Source organism: Geotrypetes seraphini, chromosome 3 (genome assembly GCF_902459505.1).
Source record: "Geotrypetes seraphini chromosome 3, aGeoSer1.1, whole genome shotgun sequence".
NCBI lineage: Eukaryota > Metazoa > Chordata > Amphibia > Gymnophiona > Dermophiidae > Geotrypetes > Geotrypetes seraphini.
Genome location: NC_047086.1, coordinates 232659620 through 232675510, shown reverse-complemented (window position 1 = coordinate 232675510; position 15891 = coordinate 232659620). Strand labels below are relative to the sequence as shown.

General features: G+C 42.0%; 1 protein-coding gene across 10 annotated transcripts in view; it reads right to left on the bottom strand.

The window, feature by feature from the left end:
- The window catches only part of LAMA2 (laminin subunit alpha 2), a 1204230-nt gene that overhangs the window by 558223 nt on the left and 630116 nt on the right, over window positions 1–15891 (bottom strand). For all 10 annotated transcript variants that reach the window (XM_033936921.1, XM_033936924.1, XM_033936922.1 and 7 more), the window contains exon 15: window positions 7529–7643. In XM_033936921.1, the coding sequence (XP_033792812.1) occupies window positions 7529–7643 (115 nt within the window). The remainder of the gene's footprint in view (window positions 1–7528; window positions 7644–15891) is intronic.

The window sequence follows — 15891 nt, the reverse complement described above, 5'->3', positions numbered from 1 at the left end:
ATGAGGCCTAAGATCGCCTAAGGGCCTTAGGCGAACCTAGGCGGCCCTACGCGTCTCCATAGTAGAGGAAGAGACGCTTAAAATGTAGGCCAGCAAAATGCTGGCCTACATTGTAAGTAGACACAGCCGCTATACTTAACGCGGCAAGGGATCTCCCTGCCGCAATAAGTATAGTGGCCACGGCCGCCTGTCCGATCACTAGCAGGAGGGTGCTGAACCCCTCCTGCCGGAACGCCGCCCCACCCCCCCAAACTCCCAATCGCCGGCAGGATTCTAGTAAAAATCTTAGCTTCTAGATTGGATAAAGTGCTGGGTGATATTATTCATCCTGATCAAGTAGGCTTTATGAGAAATAGGTTTATAAGTGATAATGCTCGTACGTGCCACTCCGTAATAGATCTTGCCCAGTCTCTGCTGCAACCTGCTAGCGCCATATCTCTCGACACTGAAAAAGCATTTGATATGGTTGAACGGCTCCATTTAATAAGTCCTCTACATTGGTTTGGGTGTGGAGCGGGTTTCATTAGTTGGGTAAAACTGTTATATACCAAACCCTCGTCTAGACTGAGGATAAATAATTCATTCTCTCAGGCTTTTTCCCTTCATAGAGGTATCCATCAGGGCTGTCCGTTATCCCCTCTCCTATTCAATATTTCCCTGGAACCACTCCTTATAGCCATTAGATGACCCTTTTATACGAGGCATTCTTTCCACATCCCACCAACTTAGGGTCCTTGCTTATGCAGATGATCTAGTATTTCTTACCGATCCCAAATACTCTATTCCGGCATTATTATATCTGGTTTCTCAATTTTCTGATTGTGCTAGATATCGAATAAACTGGTCCAATTCTGAGTTATTACCACTGAATGATCTAACCACCCTAGCCAATTGCAGCACGACTCAGTTCCAATAGGCCTCCTCTCATCTCAAATACCTGGGAGTCTTATTTCATAGGGACAGAAACAATATGATGGAATGGAACTTAGCTATCACTTCTAAGGTGAAACTGGTGAAACATTGGTCTCCACTTACCCTCTCGTGGTGGGGTCATCTTGCGGCGATCAAAATGATAATTGTGCCTATTATTAACTATTATTTGTCTGTTACCAAGATTGGTGCCCTGAGATTTTTACAAGATTGAGAAAACCTTAATATATCTTTGGAATTCTAAAAAACAAAAAAAACAAAACAAAACCCGAATCATCCTATCCATCCTGAAGGCATCCAAAGAAGATGGTGGCATGAGGATTTCTGACTTTTTCCTTTATTATGTTGCTGCTTTGCTCCAATACAGTGTTTTTTGGTCCCGGGAACTGGCTCCCATTGATAAGCGCTCTGCTTGGCTTTATGTAGAAGCTGATTTGGTACATCCCATCCATGTATAATGTCTTCCATACACCCCGCTACATACCATGCCAGATAAATCTGTGACTGTCAAAGCCATCATTCATGCCATACAACATCTTGACTCCATCTTCAACCATAACCGGAGGACGACCACTCAAGTTCCTATATGGAATAATGCTCAAATCCTAGTGGGTGGTCATCCTATCCATTGGAAGGAATAGATAAGCAGAAACATTTGGTCTCTAGATTATATCATGTTGGACAGTGAACTTCTTTCCTTTTCACACCTTATGGAAAAATTCAGCCATCCAACTATGGAGGTTTTCCATTGGATGCAACTTTCTCATTGTCTAAAAAAATGCTCACCCTCTATTTACAGTTACTCATCCTCACCCTCTATGGAAACTATGTTGTTTAACTTGCTTTATACCAAACCTTTCAAACCACCCTCATATATTTAGGATTTAGGATTCTTATGACAGAGTTCAGTTGAAAGGTACAGAAAAAATGAGTCACTATAAGCTCCATTGTACACAGAATATCAAGAGTGGAATTGGAATGTCTAGACCGGAACATTCACAATTCCCTTGGTTCTCTACAAAAAGCATCTCCAAAAATAGAATCTTCCATCATATAGCTAAAAAGACACCTGCATGTACATATGCATTCAAAAGTGTACATGTGTGTATGAGAAAGAAGCAGTGGGAGACTCTGTATAAGGGAGCTTACAATTTTAAATGTAGGCTGATAACACTGGCTGAGCCAACACAGAGAAATTACAGTTGGGGGAGGGGGTTGGAATATCAGGGTGTAAGGATTGGACAAGCTGGAGTGGTGGCAGGGGATTGGTGGTTGAGGTACTAAGGAACAGTATTAGGTATTAGCAAAGGTGGGAGTTTTGATTGGAAAGGAATTTGTGAGTTTGGGTTGAGTAGTGAAATTTGGTAGGTTAATTCATTTTTGGGAAAGGTGGGAGTGTGGGCAGAGGTGGGAGGTAGGCTTGAATTGTTCCCTTCCCGCCCTCCCGTTTTGGGTGGGTTAGTTTTTTTTAGCAGGTTGGGAGGAGGGTTTGGTTGCAGCTTTTGGAGGGAATGTGTATATGGAGGTGAATTGTGGACAGTGTGGCTTATGATGTTATGTATTATATGTGCTTATTCTGCTCATGTGCAGAATCGCCATGGGTGGCTGCCATGACTCTGCAACATTGCAAGTCTTGCTGGGGGAAGTGGGGTTTGATGGAATGTGATGAATTTGGTGAGCTAGGCTAATTCGACACCGATTAGCACCAAGGGGTTTGAGATTTGTAAGTTGGACTAGTTTGACACTGAATAGCTCCAAGGTTTGTGGTTGTTAAGCTTCACTGAATTATTTCTGTAAGAAAAATGTTAAATATATATATGGTTGCATTGATGGATAAGTTTTAAAAAAGCTGTAGCCCATGCTTTGCCATTGCTATTTATTGTGTCTTTCTTTAATTAGTTGAATATATGTAGTTGTGCGAATGCCAGTATTAGGGAAAGGAAACAACTTCTATTCAGGCTCCTAAGGAAAGTTGGTTAAGTCAAAACACGTGCGTGCCGAGCCATCGCACTTATTAAAATCAATAAAGTTTGCACACCTTATTATTGAACATCTCCACTGTTGTTCTTTTCGTATTTTGAGTGTGGAGCTGTCTCTCCTGTGTTGCTTGCCTATATTTTTGAGTCATTAAAAAAAATGTCCAAAAGAAAAACATACAAAACAAGGCATTGGGATGTAGGAAGGGCCAGCATTTATAGTAAACTGGCCACACAGGCATTCCAGCAGGGCAGTGGGGCACCTGAGGGGGCACTGCAGTAAACTTCACATCAAAGGCCTCAGGTACACATCTCACCACAACCCCCTTATATTGTATGGTGAGCCCTCCAAAACCCACAAAATACATACTGGACCCAACTTTACATCACACCAACAGCCCTTATGCCTGCAGGTGTCACTTATATTTATTTATTTATTTGTTCATTTTTATATCCCGTCCTCCACAGAACGGGTTACAATAAAATAATAATAAAAATTAAGATTAGGTACTTGGAAGTTCCCTAACGGTAAGAGTATCCGTTAGGTATGATGGTACAGTAAATGTTTGGTGGGTTTTGGTGGGCTACACGGATACTAGTTAGAGTGGGATATAAGCCTGCGTCCAGTGGTACAGGGGAGTGGACTGCTCTAGGCGCTGTCTCGGTGGGGATGCCGGCACCTCTCCTCCTTTCTGTTTCCCCAGTCCTTCCCTGTCACGTGTGCGTGGCTTTCCTTCCCTCCTATGTCTCTAACTCTTTGCTGGTGTGAGCAGCAGTTCCAAACTGCTGCTCGCATCTCTGAAGTCACTTCTTTGTTGCGGGACCAGGAAGTGACATCAGAGGGAGAGCTGAGGCGGGTGCAGGCAGCTGGTTGGAGATGCTGCTAACGCCAGCAAAGTTAAAGAGGTACAGGTAGAAGTGAAAGGGTGCATGCACACCGCAGGAGGGAGCAGGGAAGAAGTGGGGGAGGGGCAGAGAAGTGGGTGGGGACACCACTGCCCTAGGCACCTCCTACCATCACTACGCCACTTCCGGGGTCTCCTTCTCTGCCATCCACTGTACCAACCACTAGGCTACTCCATGAACCTTCTTGTTGCTCTAATAGGACTGACCATAACAGCTGACTTAGACTGTGATCCCACTGGAGATAGAGAAAGTACCTGCTTATGATGTGTACAGTGCTGCGTATGTCTAGAAGTGCCGTATAAATGATTTGTTTTAGTAGTAAAGCTGTCATACAGGTTGGTATGTACTGTTTCTTTCACATCTTTAGTGAGGCATAAGAGGATCAGTGACCACTGGAAGAGTGTTGGGGGAGGGGGGGTCAAGCCTTTATCCTTTCAGTGGTCGTCTGGTCAGTTTGGGCACCTTTTAGCACTTATTCATTATTGAAACAGGTCTAGCCTCAAACATCCAAACTGTAACCTGGACATTTTCTACAACGTTCCATTATTATAGAAAAATGTACAAATTATAAGGCCAACCTAGTCCCATCCACACTCCTCTAACACACCCCCTTGAGACTGAGATGAACTGCAGATGAACAGCATAGATATCCATCTAGAAAATAGGTTTCAAAAAAAATGGCAAATTGGAAGGATTCGGCAACAAAAAAGTCCATCTGCCCCATTATACCTCTTTTTGGATGTCTTTCTTTCTTTTGGGGGGAAAAAAAGCCCCTTTCTATTCATTAGAGCCTAATGTAAAATACTGGGGAAAATGTCAGACTTGAACAGTATATTACTCTGGGAAGCAATTTTTTGAGTGAGTTTTGAATGTTGGGTTGACTGTGGAGGTGAAGGTGGAAGTGCGATTCCTCCAGGGGGGAGGGAGTTTGCTTGGATTTGGTTGTGGAAAAGAAATGCATTTTACGGCCTCTTTTACAAAGCCACGCTAGCGGCTGCGCTGTGCTAATGGCCCCAAAGCCCATAGAGACATAAAGGGCTTCGGGGCTGTTGCCATGTGGCTTTGTAAAAGAGGCCGCTAGTGAGCTAGAAAGCAAAAATCCCATGGCAGAGAGTTGGAGGATGCAGATGTACATGTTGTTCGAAATGCAAAAGTTGGCAGCTGTTACCGCTGGTGTGTCTCGGAGAGAAAAGTTTATTTAAAAACATGGCACCCATTTATAATGCCTGTATAACCACAGCTTTGAAGGAAGATATTGGAAGCTACTGGCACATAACTGATAGGGGGGGGGAGGTTGGTTTTATGTCAAAACTAGAATTATGTTCAGTTGTGATGCTTGTTGTACTAATAGAAATTATTGAACATAACAGTATACACTACAGTAAAAAATGGCATCATTGTCAAAGGAAAAAAAAAATTGTTTTGTTTTTTATTTTATTTTTTTAATTGGAGATTAAAAAGACATTAACACTCGCAACCGTCATATTAAGTTCTGGATGGAACAAGCATTTTTATAAAAGTTTAGCTCATTTTAGAGCAGGTGCATAAGACAATGAGGAAATTAATTGAATTATATATGTTCTGTATTTCCTGCTGTAAAATAAAAAAAGATAATTATAGTAGTTTGTCTTACTCAACAAGCAGCTTCCTTCAAAAGTCAGTGCCCTGACCATCTACATATGTAGAGAGCGGCTTTCTGAAATTGAAATATGCACATGTAGCCAATCTACACACTTAAATGGCTTCTGAAATGGCCTTCAAAGGGTGATATGAACAGTTCAAGTGATGTCACCTCTTTCTTTTTCTACTTATAGAGGATAATTGGTATTTCTCTTGCTTTGGCTATTAACACCCTGCCCACAACTCATCTGAAGTGTCATAGATTTATGCTGCAGTTTATCTCTGAAAATCCACAGTCACTGTGAGAATCATGAAGGCACATTTTAAAAAGGACATGCTGAGGGGAATCCAAATACCCAAGTGAGGAGCTGTGACATTCCTACACTACTTTACAAGAAGCTCTACAACAGGTAAATCCTTTGGTCAAATAGGAGCAAGGGGCATGACTCAAGTTTCTCCACATCCAGAATGAATAGCAATTTTAGAAAGCTGGATGTGTGTGTGGCGTGGGGGGTGGGGGTATCGGTGGAAGATATACTCCTCTCACCTTCAAATTGTTATTAGAGCATCTTTCTAAAATCCAAAATTGCTGTGCTCTCAGCAAAGGATCACAATCCAAGCAATAGCAGCCCCCACCCCAATGCAAATGTCCCCAACCCCTTTTCTCAAGAACACGCCCAGTTCTCCCTGCAGCACACCCAATCCCTTCACCCCATCAGCTAAGACACTCATCCCCCAGAGAAATACTGATTTCCCCCTTCCTCTGCTAGCAAATACACCCATCTTCAGAGCCTCACATATGGCAGCCTTCTCCTCATACCTCTCACACACCCCCAACCCAGCCCCACCTATACCAGGAATCCCCAGTGTCTAGTAGGGTATGAGTGATGCCAACTCATTTCTACCTCATGTCCTCTGGGTTTCAAAATGGCCACCAAGACCTCTAGAAGTAAAATCTTAGTACTACTACTAGGGGCCAGGTTTTATATATATCTATATCTATATCTATATCTATATATATATATATATATATATCTATACATATATATATATATATATATATATATATATATATATATATATATATATAGATATATAGATATATAGATATATAGATATATATAGATATATAGATATATAGATATATATCTATATATCTATATATATATATATATATAAAACCTGGCCCCTAGTAGTAGTACTAAGATTTTACTTCTAGAGGTCTTGGTGGCCATTTTGAAACCCAGAGGACATGAGGTAGAAATGTATATATATATGGGCATTATGGGCCTTGAATCCAAATGAGGAATATGAGTCTGGGGGAAGCTGTCAAGTGTCATGCTCATGTCTACATCTAGGGGCACAGGGAGCTCTGAAGGATGCGTGTCTTTCCTGTCAACAGAATTACCCTGGGGGATTTTTGTTCTGCAAGGGAAGATGCTGGTGGGGGGGGGGGGGGGGGCTGGTATTGGACTATGCATTTGAGGAACAGTGATAAGGAGTCTATGCTGTCAGGGGTGTCTTTGCTATCAGGAGATATGGATCAGGTGGAGAGAGGATGATTGGGTGTGCTGCCAGGAGAGTTGGATATGCTATTGAGGGGTGCTATTGAGGGAAGTGTGGAGAAGTTGGCATCAGGTTCATGACTTCATTGGGGGGGGGGACCTGAAATGTCAGGATTTACAGCTGCCCTACAGAAGGTACTTTGCCTCAGAACAGCTATAAATTCCAATGTCCATACAGATGTGGAATCCCTATTTGAATTAAGGACTACCTGTCTGCATTGTTGTCTCACCCAAACTACTCCCTCCCCCTTCCACATCCACACCCCATTCTCACCTAAATGTACTCAGCTTCCCCACATCTCAATATGTGCTGTCCGTATTATAACGAAAGAGGCAACACAGTATGTGTTATTTCATATCAAGGGCAGTTTGTTTTGCTTCAGATACTCGTATGTAAGGGCCTCTGAGCCATGTTTTTCTGTAACATACTGTTTGAATATTTCTGTTTATGGAAGCTAATCGTCATCTTTTGAGCAAAGTGTCCAAATATGCTGCTGTTTTCAAATAAACCAATTTTGTTTAAAAACTCACTTCACAGGAAGTGCCGCTGAATCCGGGAGGACACTGACAAATTTCGACAGCTGTGGCTGGTTTTCCACTGGATGCAGATTGTGCATCAGCGACTCCAAGGCTGACAGAGCTTAACCTGGATTCAGATTACATAAAGAAATAAAAGAAAAATATGCAATAAAATGTTTTATAAGATCAAATATAAATGACAGAGCAACACAGCTAAGAGTTGCATGGCTGAGATGATTTTTTTAAACTTTTTTTTTAAGTTCAAGTTTAAAATTTAAGTAAACATAAATAACCAACACAATACCATAAAGAATAAGCAGAGTCATAGCATGGTTGGTACATATATACACAAAAAATGCAGCAAACTATAACTATAGTTGAAAGAGCCCAGCCAGTAGGGGTTCTGACTGAATACATTGTTTTATAATTTATATTTTATTAATTTTCAATCTTTTACAAGCATCCACTTGAAACAGTAAATCAGAGCTTAATAAATCTTCAAAGCATGTATATATAAGTTTACAAAGAAAAACATTTAAACATTAATTACATGCATTTGACTACAAAATTAAGAACTAAGTCATGTAAGGTTCAAATATTGTAATACTCTTTCTTAGACCTCGATACTACCTAGATGAGAAACGAGAAAGTAAGATAGGGAGATCCAATTTCAAAATAAATACCAAATATTAGGAAAAGGCTTAACGTGAATTAATCCAGCCTATTTTCTTTAAAGCTATGGTTCATACATTCATTACTTTTTTTGTATCCAAAAAGTGTCGAAGTTGCTCTGGTACAAAGAAAACATATTTAATCCCAGCATATTTTATTTGACGCTTACAGGGGTAATTTAATAAGAAATTTGCCCCATTTTTACTGTTTCTTCCCGCATTGCTAAGAATAATTTTCTACGGTCTTGAGTCACCTTTGTAACATCGGGAAAAATCCATATTTTTTGACCCATAAACAGACTTTGAGAAGATTGAAAAAAAGCCTTCATAATTAAGCTTAAGTCCTGTTCAAAGACTAAAGATATAACCAAAGTTCCACGGTATTCGATCTCTTCCTGTGAATTCTCTAATATGTCTGTTAAATTATTGAAATCCATTTGCTGGGCTATTTCTTGTTGATTTTCAGACTTATCAATTCTCCTTTTAGGCAAATAGTAAATTCTGTTTATTGGAGGCATCATTTCAGTGGAAAATTTCAAATTTTCTAACAAAAATATTTCTTAAACAAATCTAATGGTGAAGATAAAGCTAACTTAGGAAAATTGATAACCCGTAAATTAAGCCTCCAGTTAAAATTCTCCAGCTGCTCAATTTTCCTTTGTAGTAGAACTCTATTCTTGACAACTGTAGCAGAAATATTTTGTAAAAAGGCAAATTCTATAGACATTTGAGCCAGTTTAGAGTCTATTTCAGTTTTATTATTTTGAACTGATTCAGACAATTCATCCAGTTTACTCACAACTTTAGAGATATCGCTGGCAGATTTGGTTGCTGCAACTTCTAACTTTTGAAGTACTCTCCAGATATTAGACAATGTTGCCAGTGAGGAGTCGGTTCCCTCCGCTCCTCTCGATGTCAGCTCAGCTTCCTGGAGAGCGCAGGGTCCTCTTTCAGCTTGCGTTGGATCCATCGAGTCCTCAGCATTCACACCAATCACGCTCTCCTGAGCCGGATTAGGCGGCGAACAGGCTTCTGGGGGGGACAACGATGTTTCCAGCCTTAAGGCTCCACTGGCTCCCTCCACCGGAACAACCGCAGGGATATCCCCCCCCTCGCTAAGGCCGGTGAACTCGTCAGGAACCGGTCCATCGAAGCCTGCCCAAATGTAGACAAACCCCTTGCGTTTGCTATGGGGCATTCTTGTTAATCTCCCCGAAGAGAGATTGTAACTTCAGTGGTCGTAAGAATACGACTGAAAGGTATGCAAGGTAAGATGATCTCTAGCTCCCTACAGCTAACACGCCGCCGCCATCTTGTCTCTCCCCTTTCTGGCTGAATACATTGTTTTAAAATAGACTTGTTCAAGTTCAGGCACCTTGTGTTGCAGTCAGTGTTTTCAGGATATCTTTACTGAATGTCTATGAGAAAGATTTGCATACCCACTACATCTATGTTATGCAGATCTCTTCTCATACATATTCATTAGAAGTATCCTGAAAACTTGGTCTGTTTACAGCCCTCAAAGAGTGAACCTGGGCAAGCCTGTTTTAGATAGTTCCAGGTTTTCACAAACTATCCTACATATTTACACTTACAGGTTGAGACAGCTTCAAATTTATATGTCAAACACACAGTATTCCATCAGAACTGAACACTGGCTAAAGCTATGTTTTTCAAATTTTCCGAAACTGCCTGATTGCTAAGGAAAGCAGCACATCAAATAGAGTCACCTCTTTAGGTGGTAAGAGTTTCTGTAATATACTGAGTTTTAAAATTGCAATATGTATGTTAAAAATTTCAATCATTTTCTGTCTCAGTTGGTCCTCCTTACTTCCATTGCTTTCAATGGAAGTAAAACTCGGATGTCTCAATCTGTCCTCCTTTTTCTGGAACCATATGGTAAACCCAGGGCCGCCATCAGGGCAGTACTACCAGTCCTGCATTCAGGGACCCGGAGCTGACAGGGGGCCCGGGCTCCCCCAGGGTCCTAGGCCACAGTTCTTCAACCGCCGGTCCGCAGACCAGTGCCGGTCCCAGTGGCGTACCTAGGGGGGGGGCGGTCCACCCCAGGTGCACAGGAGAGATCTGGACGGGGGACCCATGGAGTTCAATATATCTTGAGCCGCGAGGCTCGTCTTCTGTTCCTACCTGCCCTGCCGCTCACATATAGCCGATCGGAAGTCTTCCCCGATGTCAGCGCTGACGTCGGAGGGAGGGCTTAAGCAAAGCCTGCCCTCCGACGTCAGCGCTGACGTCGGAGAATACTTCCGGTTGGCTATTTGTGCGCAGCAGGGCAGGCAGGAAACAGGAGACGAGCCTCTCGGCTCGAGCTCCGTTTTGCTGAGAAAGTTGCAAAGATGGGCTGGGAGGCAAACGCGGAACACAAAAGGGGGGAGGGAGTGCGTTTTGGACACAAGGCATGAACTTGGGAGAGAGGAAGGGAGAGAAAGAGATGCTGAGGTGGGGGATGGAATGGGTTTTTGGTCACAGAAGGCATGGCTTGGGAGAGAGGAAGGGAGGGAAAGAGATGCGAGGTGGGGGATGGAATGGGTTTTTGGACACAGAAGGCATGGAATTGGGAGAGAAGAAGGGAGGGAAAGAGAGGCTGAGATGGGGGATGGAATAGGTTTTTGGACACAGAAGGCATGCACTTGGAAGGGAGGGAAAGAGATGCTGAGGTGGGGGAGGGAATGTGTTTTTGGACACAGAAGGCATGGACTTGGGAGAGAGGAAGGGAGGGAAAGAGATGCTGAGGTGGGGGAGGGAATGGGTTTTGGACACAGAAGGCATGGACTTGGGAGAGAGGAAGGGAGGGAAAGAGATGGTTGTGTACACGGCGAATAGAAGAAAGGAGAATTTTTGGTCACAGGGAGGGAGTGAGGTACAGATAGTGGCATACCAAGGTGGGGGAAGGTGGGGGGGCGGTCCGCCCCTCCCCAGGTTTATGTCCCATCAGGGTGCACAGCTGACCACCCTCCAGTGTTCTCCCTAGGCCGGCAAACTGCAGCTCTTTAGCCACTTGAGTGCCACCGCTGCCATCGGGAACAGGCCGGCGCCAAGTTCTCCCTGCTTTTCCCTGTGGGGCTGACCAACTCTTGCCACTCGTGTCAATTCTGATGTCGGAGAGGATGTTCTGGGCCAGCCAATCGCTGCCTGGCTGGCCTAGAACGTCCTCTCCGACGTTAGAATTGACATTGGGTGACGAGAGTTGGTCGGCCCCGCGGGGAAGAGAAGCAGGGCGAACTCGGCGCCGGCCTGTTCCCGATGGCGGCAGTGGCAGCCTATTCCCCAGTGGCGGTGGAAGCATTTTCCCAATGGTGGTGGCATAGGGGAGGGCAGGGAGAAAGAAAGAAAGGGGGGGACAGGAAGCCAGAAAGAAAGAAAGGGGGCAGGGTGAAACAAAGAAAAATGGGGCACGGAGAGAGAGAGAAAGACAGACATACAGAACGAAAGAGGGTGTGGAGAGAGAAAGTGTGAGATAGAGTGTGAGCCTGCTAGGACAGATAGGGAAAAATGCTTGAGTACCTGCATGTACACCACTTAGGTTATAAGTGGTATATAAATACTTATAAAATAAAAAAAATAAAGAAAGAAGGGGGCAGGGTTAGAGAGAGAGAAAAACAGACATACAGAAAGAAAGGGGGTATGGAGAGAGAGAAAAAGAAAGAAGGGGCAGGATGAAACAAAGAAAAAGTTTGGGGAGGGAATGAGGTCTGGAGGAGAGGAAGCATACATGAGGCAGAAAGAAGGAAAGAAATATTGGATGCACAGTCAGAAGAATAAAGTGCAACCAGAGACTGATGAAATTACCAAAGGTAGAAAAAATGATTTTATTTTCAATTTAGTGATCAAAATGTGTCTGCTTTGAGAATTTATATAAGCTGTCTATATTTTGCACTATGGTCCCCTTAGTGTTGAGAGCAGCGTGGGGCATTCAGCGCAGCTCCCTGCGCTAAAAACCGCTATCGCAGGAGGGGGAATATTTGTCTATTTTTGTATAGTTGTTATTGAGGTGACATTGCATAAAGTCATCCGCCTTGACCTCTTTGAAAACCCGTGGAATATAAATGATAATTAACATTTTCTCTGTGTACAGCGTGCTTTGTGTTTTTAAAATTTCATTGTTGGTAGATCATTTTGACTTAGCCACAAAGGTAAGGGGGAGGGAGGGATGGGAGCTGCTGAAAGACATCTAGTAATCCTTGCAGGCTTGACTGTGCAGGGAATTATTTTTGTAAAATCATGTTTTCTTTTGTGACTGGCATTATTTAGACTTTAATTTCTATGAATGAATAGAATGAAAATGATATAAATTATTTGCTTGTTTTTATGTGCGTGCGCTGAAGGAAAGTGGAGAGAAAGTGGGCTGAGGACGCTGAAGGGAAATGGGGAAGAGAGAGTGGGGAGAAGATGCTGATTTATAAATTGACAATTGTACAGAATATTGTTTCTTTTTTATATTCATCCATAGCTGCATGTTAATGATGTGCTCATATGCACTTATTAATCATCATAACATATACATCATCATTAACATGTGAACGGACACGTATCAGAACTTTAGTAAGTGTCCTTAGGCATATGTTGTTTAAAGATGCAAAGGTAGGCCCTGTTTATCTTTCCCTTCTTTGAAGATGGTACAAGGACAGGTAATGTTTAAACAGAGATAATGTGAAGTGAATTCAATTGTTTTGTTAAGCCGTATTTACAGACAGATTTAGTTAAGAAGCTCTGCTGGTTAAGGCTTTTTCTGACCCTCTGTGGACTTCAATCTCTAGCTAGGAAAAATGCTGATGTGTTTAAAGTTTCATGTGACTTTCCATATATGGTTTGTATTTACGTCACATGCCGTCACATGCTGACAAACCTGATTCGTATAAAAGATGTGAAACTCATAATAAAAGACGGACATATTTGGAAGACGATTTCTGGTCTTTAAGATGTGTCCCCAGGTACCTGACTTACATATGACAGAGACAGAGAAAGTATGGGGCAGGAATTGGGACCTGAATCCTTTTCAGTTGGGGGCTTGTCCGCGATGGGCAGATGATATCACCGGTATTTTGTGAGTATTTCTGAATTTTTTCTGTTCTTTAATACTCACTGGGTAGTGGTGACCTGTACCCACCCTTTATTTTAAGTTCAAGCTTTGGGTTCTATTATGGAGTTTTTTTGGGAAAAATCTCGGGGTACTTTCGGTAAGCGCCCCTCATGAATATATAAGCAGCTGCCATTCTTTCGGAAAGAATGAAATTATTTATAGAACCCCCCTGCCCACTCTGTCATTTGTAAGGTTAAAACTTTTATAGAGTATAAGATTTTATTGTCTCTTATTACTGTACCTCGCTTATAAGGTAAGATAAGCGAATATTTTTGCATTGTTATATTGGGTTTTGTAATGAGTCATAAAGGCACTTACTCCTAGACAAATGAGACTTGTACGGCTGTGTGTGTGTATGACATTTTTCCTTCAGCTCCCATCTTTCTGTGTCACCAATCTTTAATACTGAGGTAGGACATGCTGTTATGTGGAATGAATTGAAAGCGCTGGTTGAATCAGTCTAAGATCTTTCCCTTGTAGTTTGTACACAAGCACTATTTCTTGTCTTCCTTTTGATCCTGACTAATTTTGTGCGTTTAAAAAATTCCGTTTTAGAGGTTTTCTTTCTTGTGCAGAGCAAAGCTAATCTGTTCTTTGCTTTCATTATCAGGGTCTGTGCATGAATGTTTTTGTCCCTTCCCCCAGACTTCTCTGTTTGGGCTTCCACTGACCCCCTATAGTGCTTCTTTGAAGTTACTCATTCTTGGTTTTATCAAGCAGTAAGGTGAGATTCCACTGTTTGTCTCTTGACTTTTCTCCGGCATTATCAAAACCACCATCTCTTCTTATAATACGCCCATCGCTCTTGTTGTCAAAGCTGATGGCATTCCCTGTTTCGTCCTAGATTTAGGGCTGTTAGTGTTTTGGTAATTCTCATTGCACTTATGTTTCTTCCACCATTCCATCGGCAGCCAATGATTTTTTTCTGTCATTTTCCTAAAGAATGTTTTATTTTTAGTCCCTTTGGTGAGGCTGCTTTCACCTTTAAGCAACAGTATACCTAGTGTGGAATGTCCTTCGGGCTATTCTACAAGTCATGCACTGCCCCTCATGGTCCTATTCTTATTTTGTACAACTTTTTGTGTTCCATAATTCAGGAGACCTGTCCGATTGATAGTTTGCATCTTTTATAATGGTTGTCTGTGTGTGGTCACAAGGTGTCACGAAATAAACTGCACTGGTGTACGTCTGAAGTGAAATACCTGGGTTTTGTCCTGTCTCATGGTCAGAGGAAAATCTGCACTTTCTGCATTGCTGCTGTTCTGGGTCTGCCCCGCCCAGCTACCAAGAAAGACATGTTTACTTTTCTTGCTATGATTGGTCACTGCCGCCAATGGATCTCTGCTTGTTCCTTCTATGACCAGATTTTGAGACAGACCCTGGTTTCTGAAATGACTGCTCTTATCAGATGGACTTATGAAATGTTGGACATTTAAGATGTGCTTTGGTTTCTAGCTCAAGTTTGGGTTTTCCTGCTTATGCCCACATGTTTTATCTCTTTGTTTGGGACTATTGTAACACCATGAAGGGAGAACATGGCGGTAAGTTACGCTCTGTTGCTTTTTTTTATAGTCACTCCTGTTCAAGAAAGCCCTGGCTGCTTGTGCTATGGTGGTAGAGATGGTTACTTCTCTGACCCTAGGTCACCTCATTACCCTTCACACTCTTCACGATGTTCAAGCTCTTCTTTTAAATGGGCTTTTGGGTCTCATGGGTGAACAGGATTCTCTTCCTCTCTTTTTTCACAGCTTCCTCTGAATTTGATGCCTGGCGTTTGGCAGGTGCCCAAAGCCGCCCTTTTGGACGGACTTTGGTGCAAAGAGGGGAAACCCTGGATACCAGCTGTTAGCTCTCCCTTATTCATTGCCCAATATCATGGTATAACTTCTTGCTAGTGATATTTTCATTCTTGACCTTTTGCTCCTTGATACAGATATATATAGCTCAATAATTACAGCTGGCACGGTTGTGAATTGAAAATAAATTGGAAAATACAATTCCTTTCTATTGTTTTAGCTGAAATTAGGATGTTGCTAATTTAAAATGTTTTTTCTGGATTTATACATAGCCATCTCAGATCCGTTTTGGCACAGATATTTCTAATGTTTTCCACGGGTCCTCTTTATCACTGCAGAGATAGAGACGCTCCAAAGAGACATTAGCTTTATGCCTTTTTCCAAATATGAGATGGTTATGATATACATTATTTGTTGTTTTGTTTTTTTTATATCAATGTGTTTATTTGCAGAGTTAAATTCAGCCCTGCACACTTGACAGATGGAGAAATAGCTCCACGTTTAAAAACTTTATGTTTTGTCTGTGTCATGTCTACTTGTTTTAGTTTAGTGGGTACCCCAGGATACATAATATTGGCCATTTCTAGAGCTCTTTTTCCACTTCTTACTAGCCTAACTGCGCAATGTTCTTTTACTTATAGCTTTTATATTCTGAATATAGTTTAGTTAGGGGTTATAAGAAAAAGCTTTATTTTATACAGCATTTATTTCGTGGTGTTCCCTACATATGATCCATTCAATATACATTTCTGAATACATTCAGTACATCAGTATGGTCTCTCTGAAGTGCATAATAGTTATATGCAG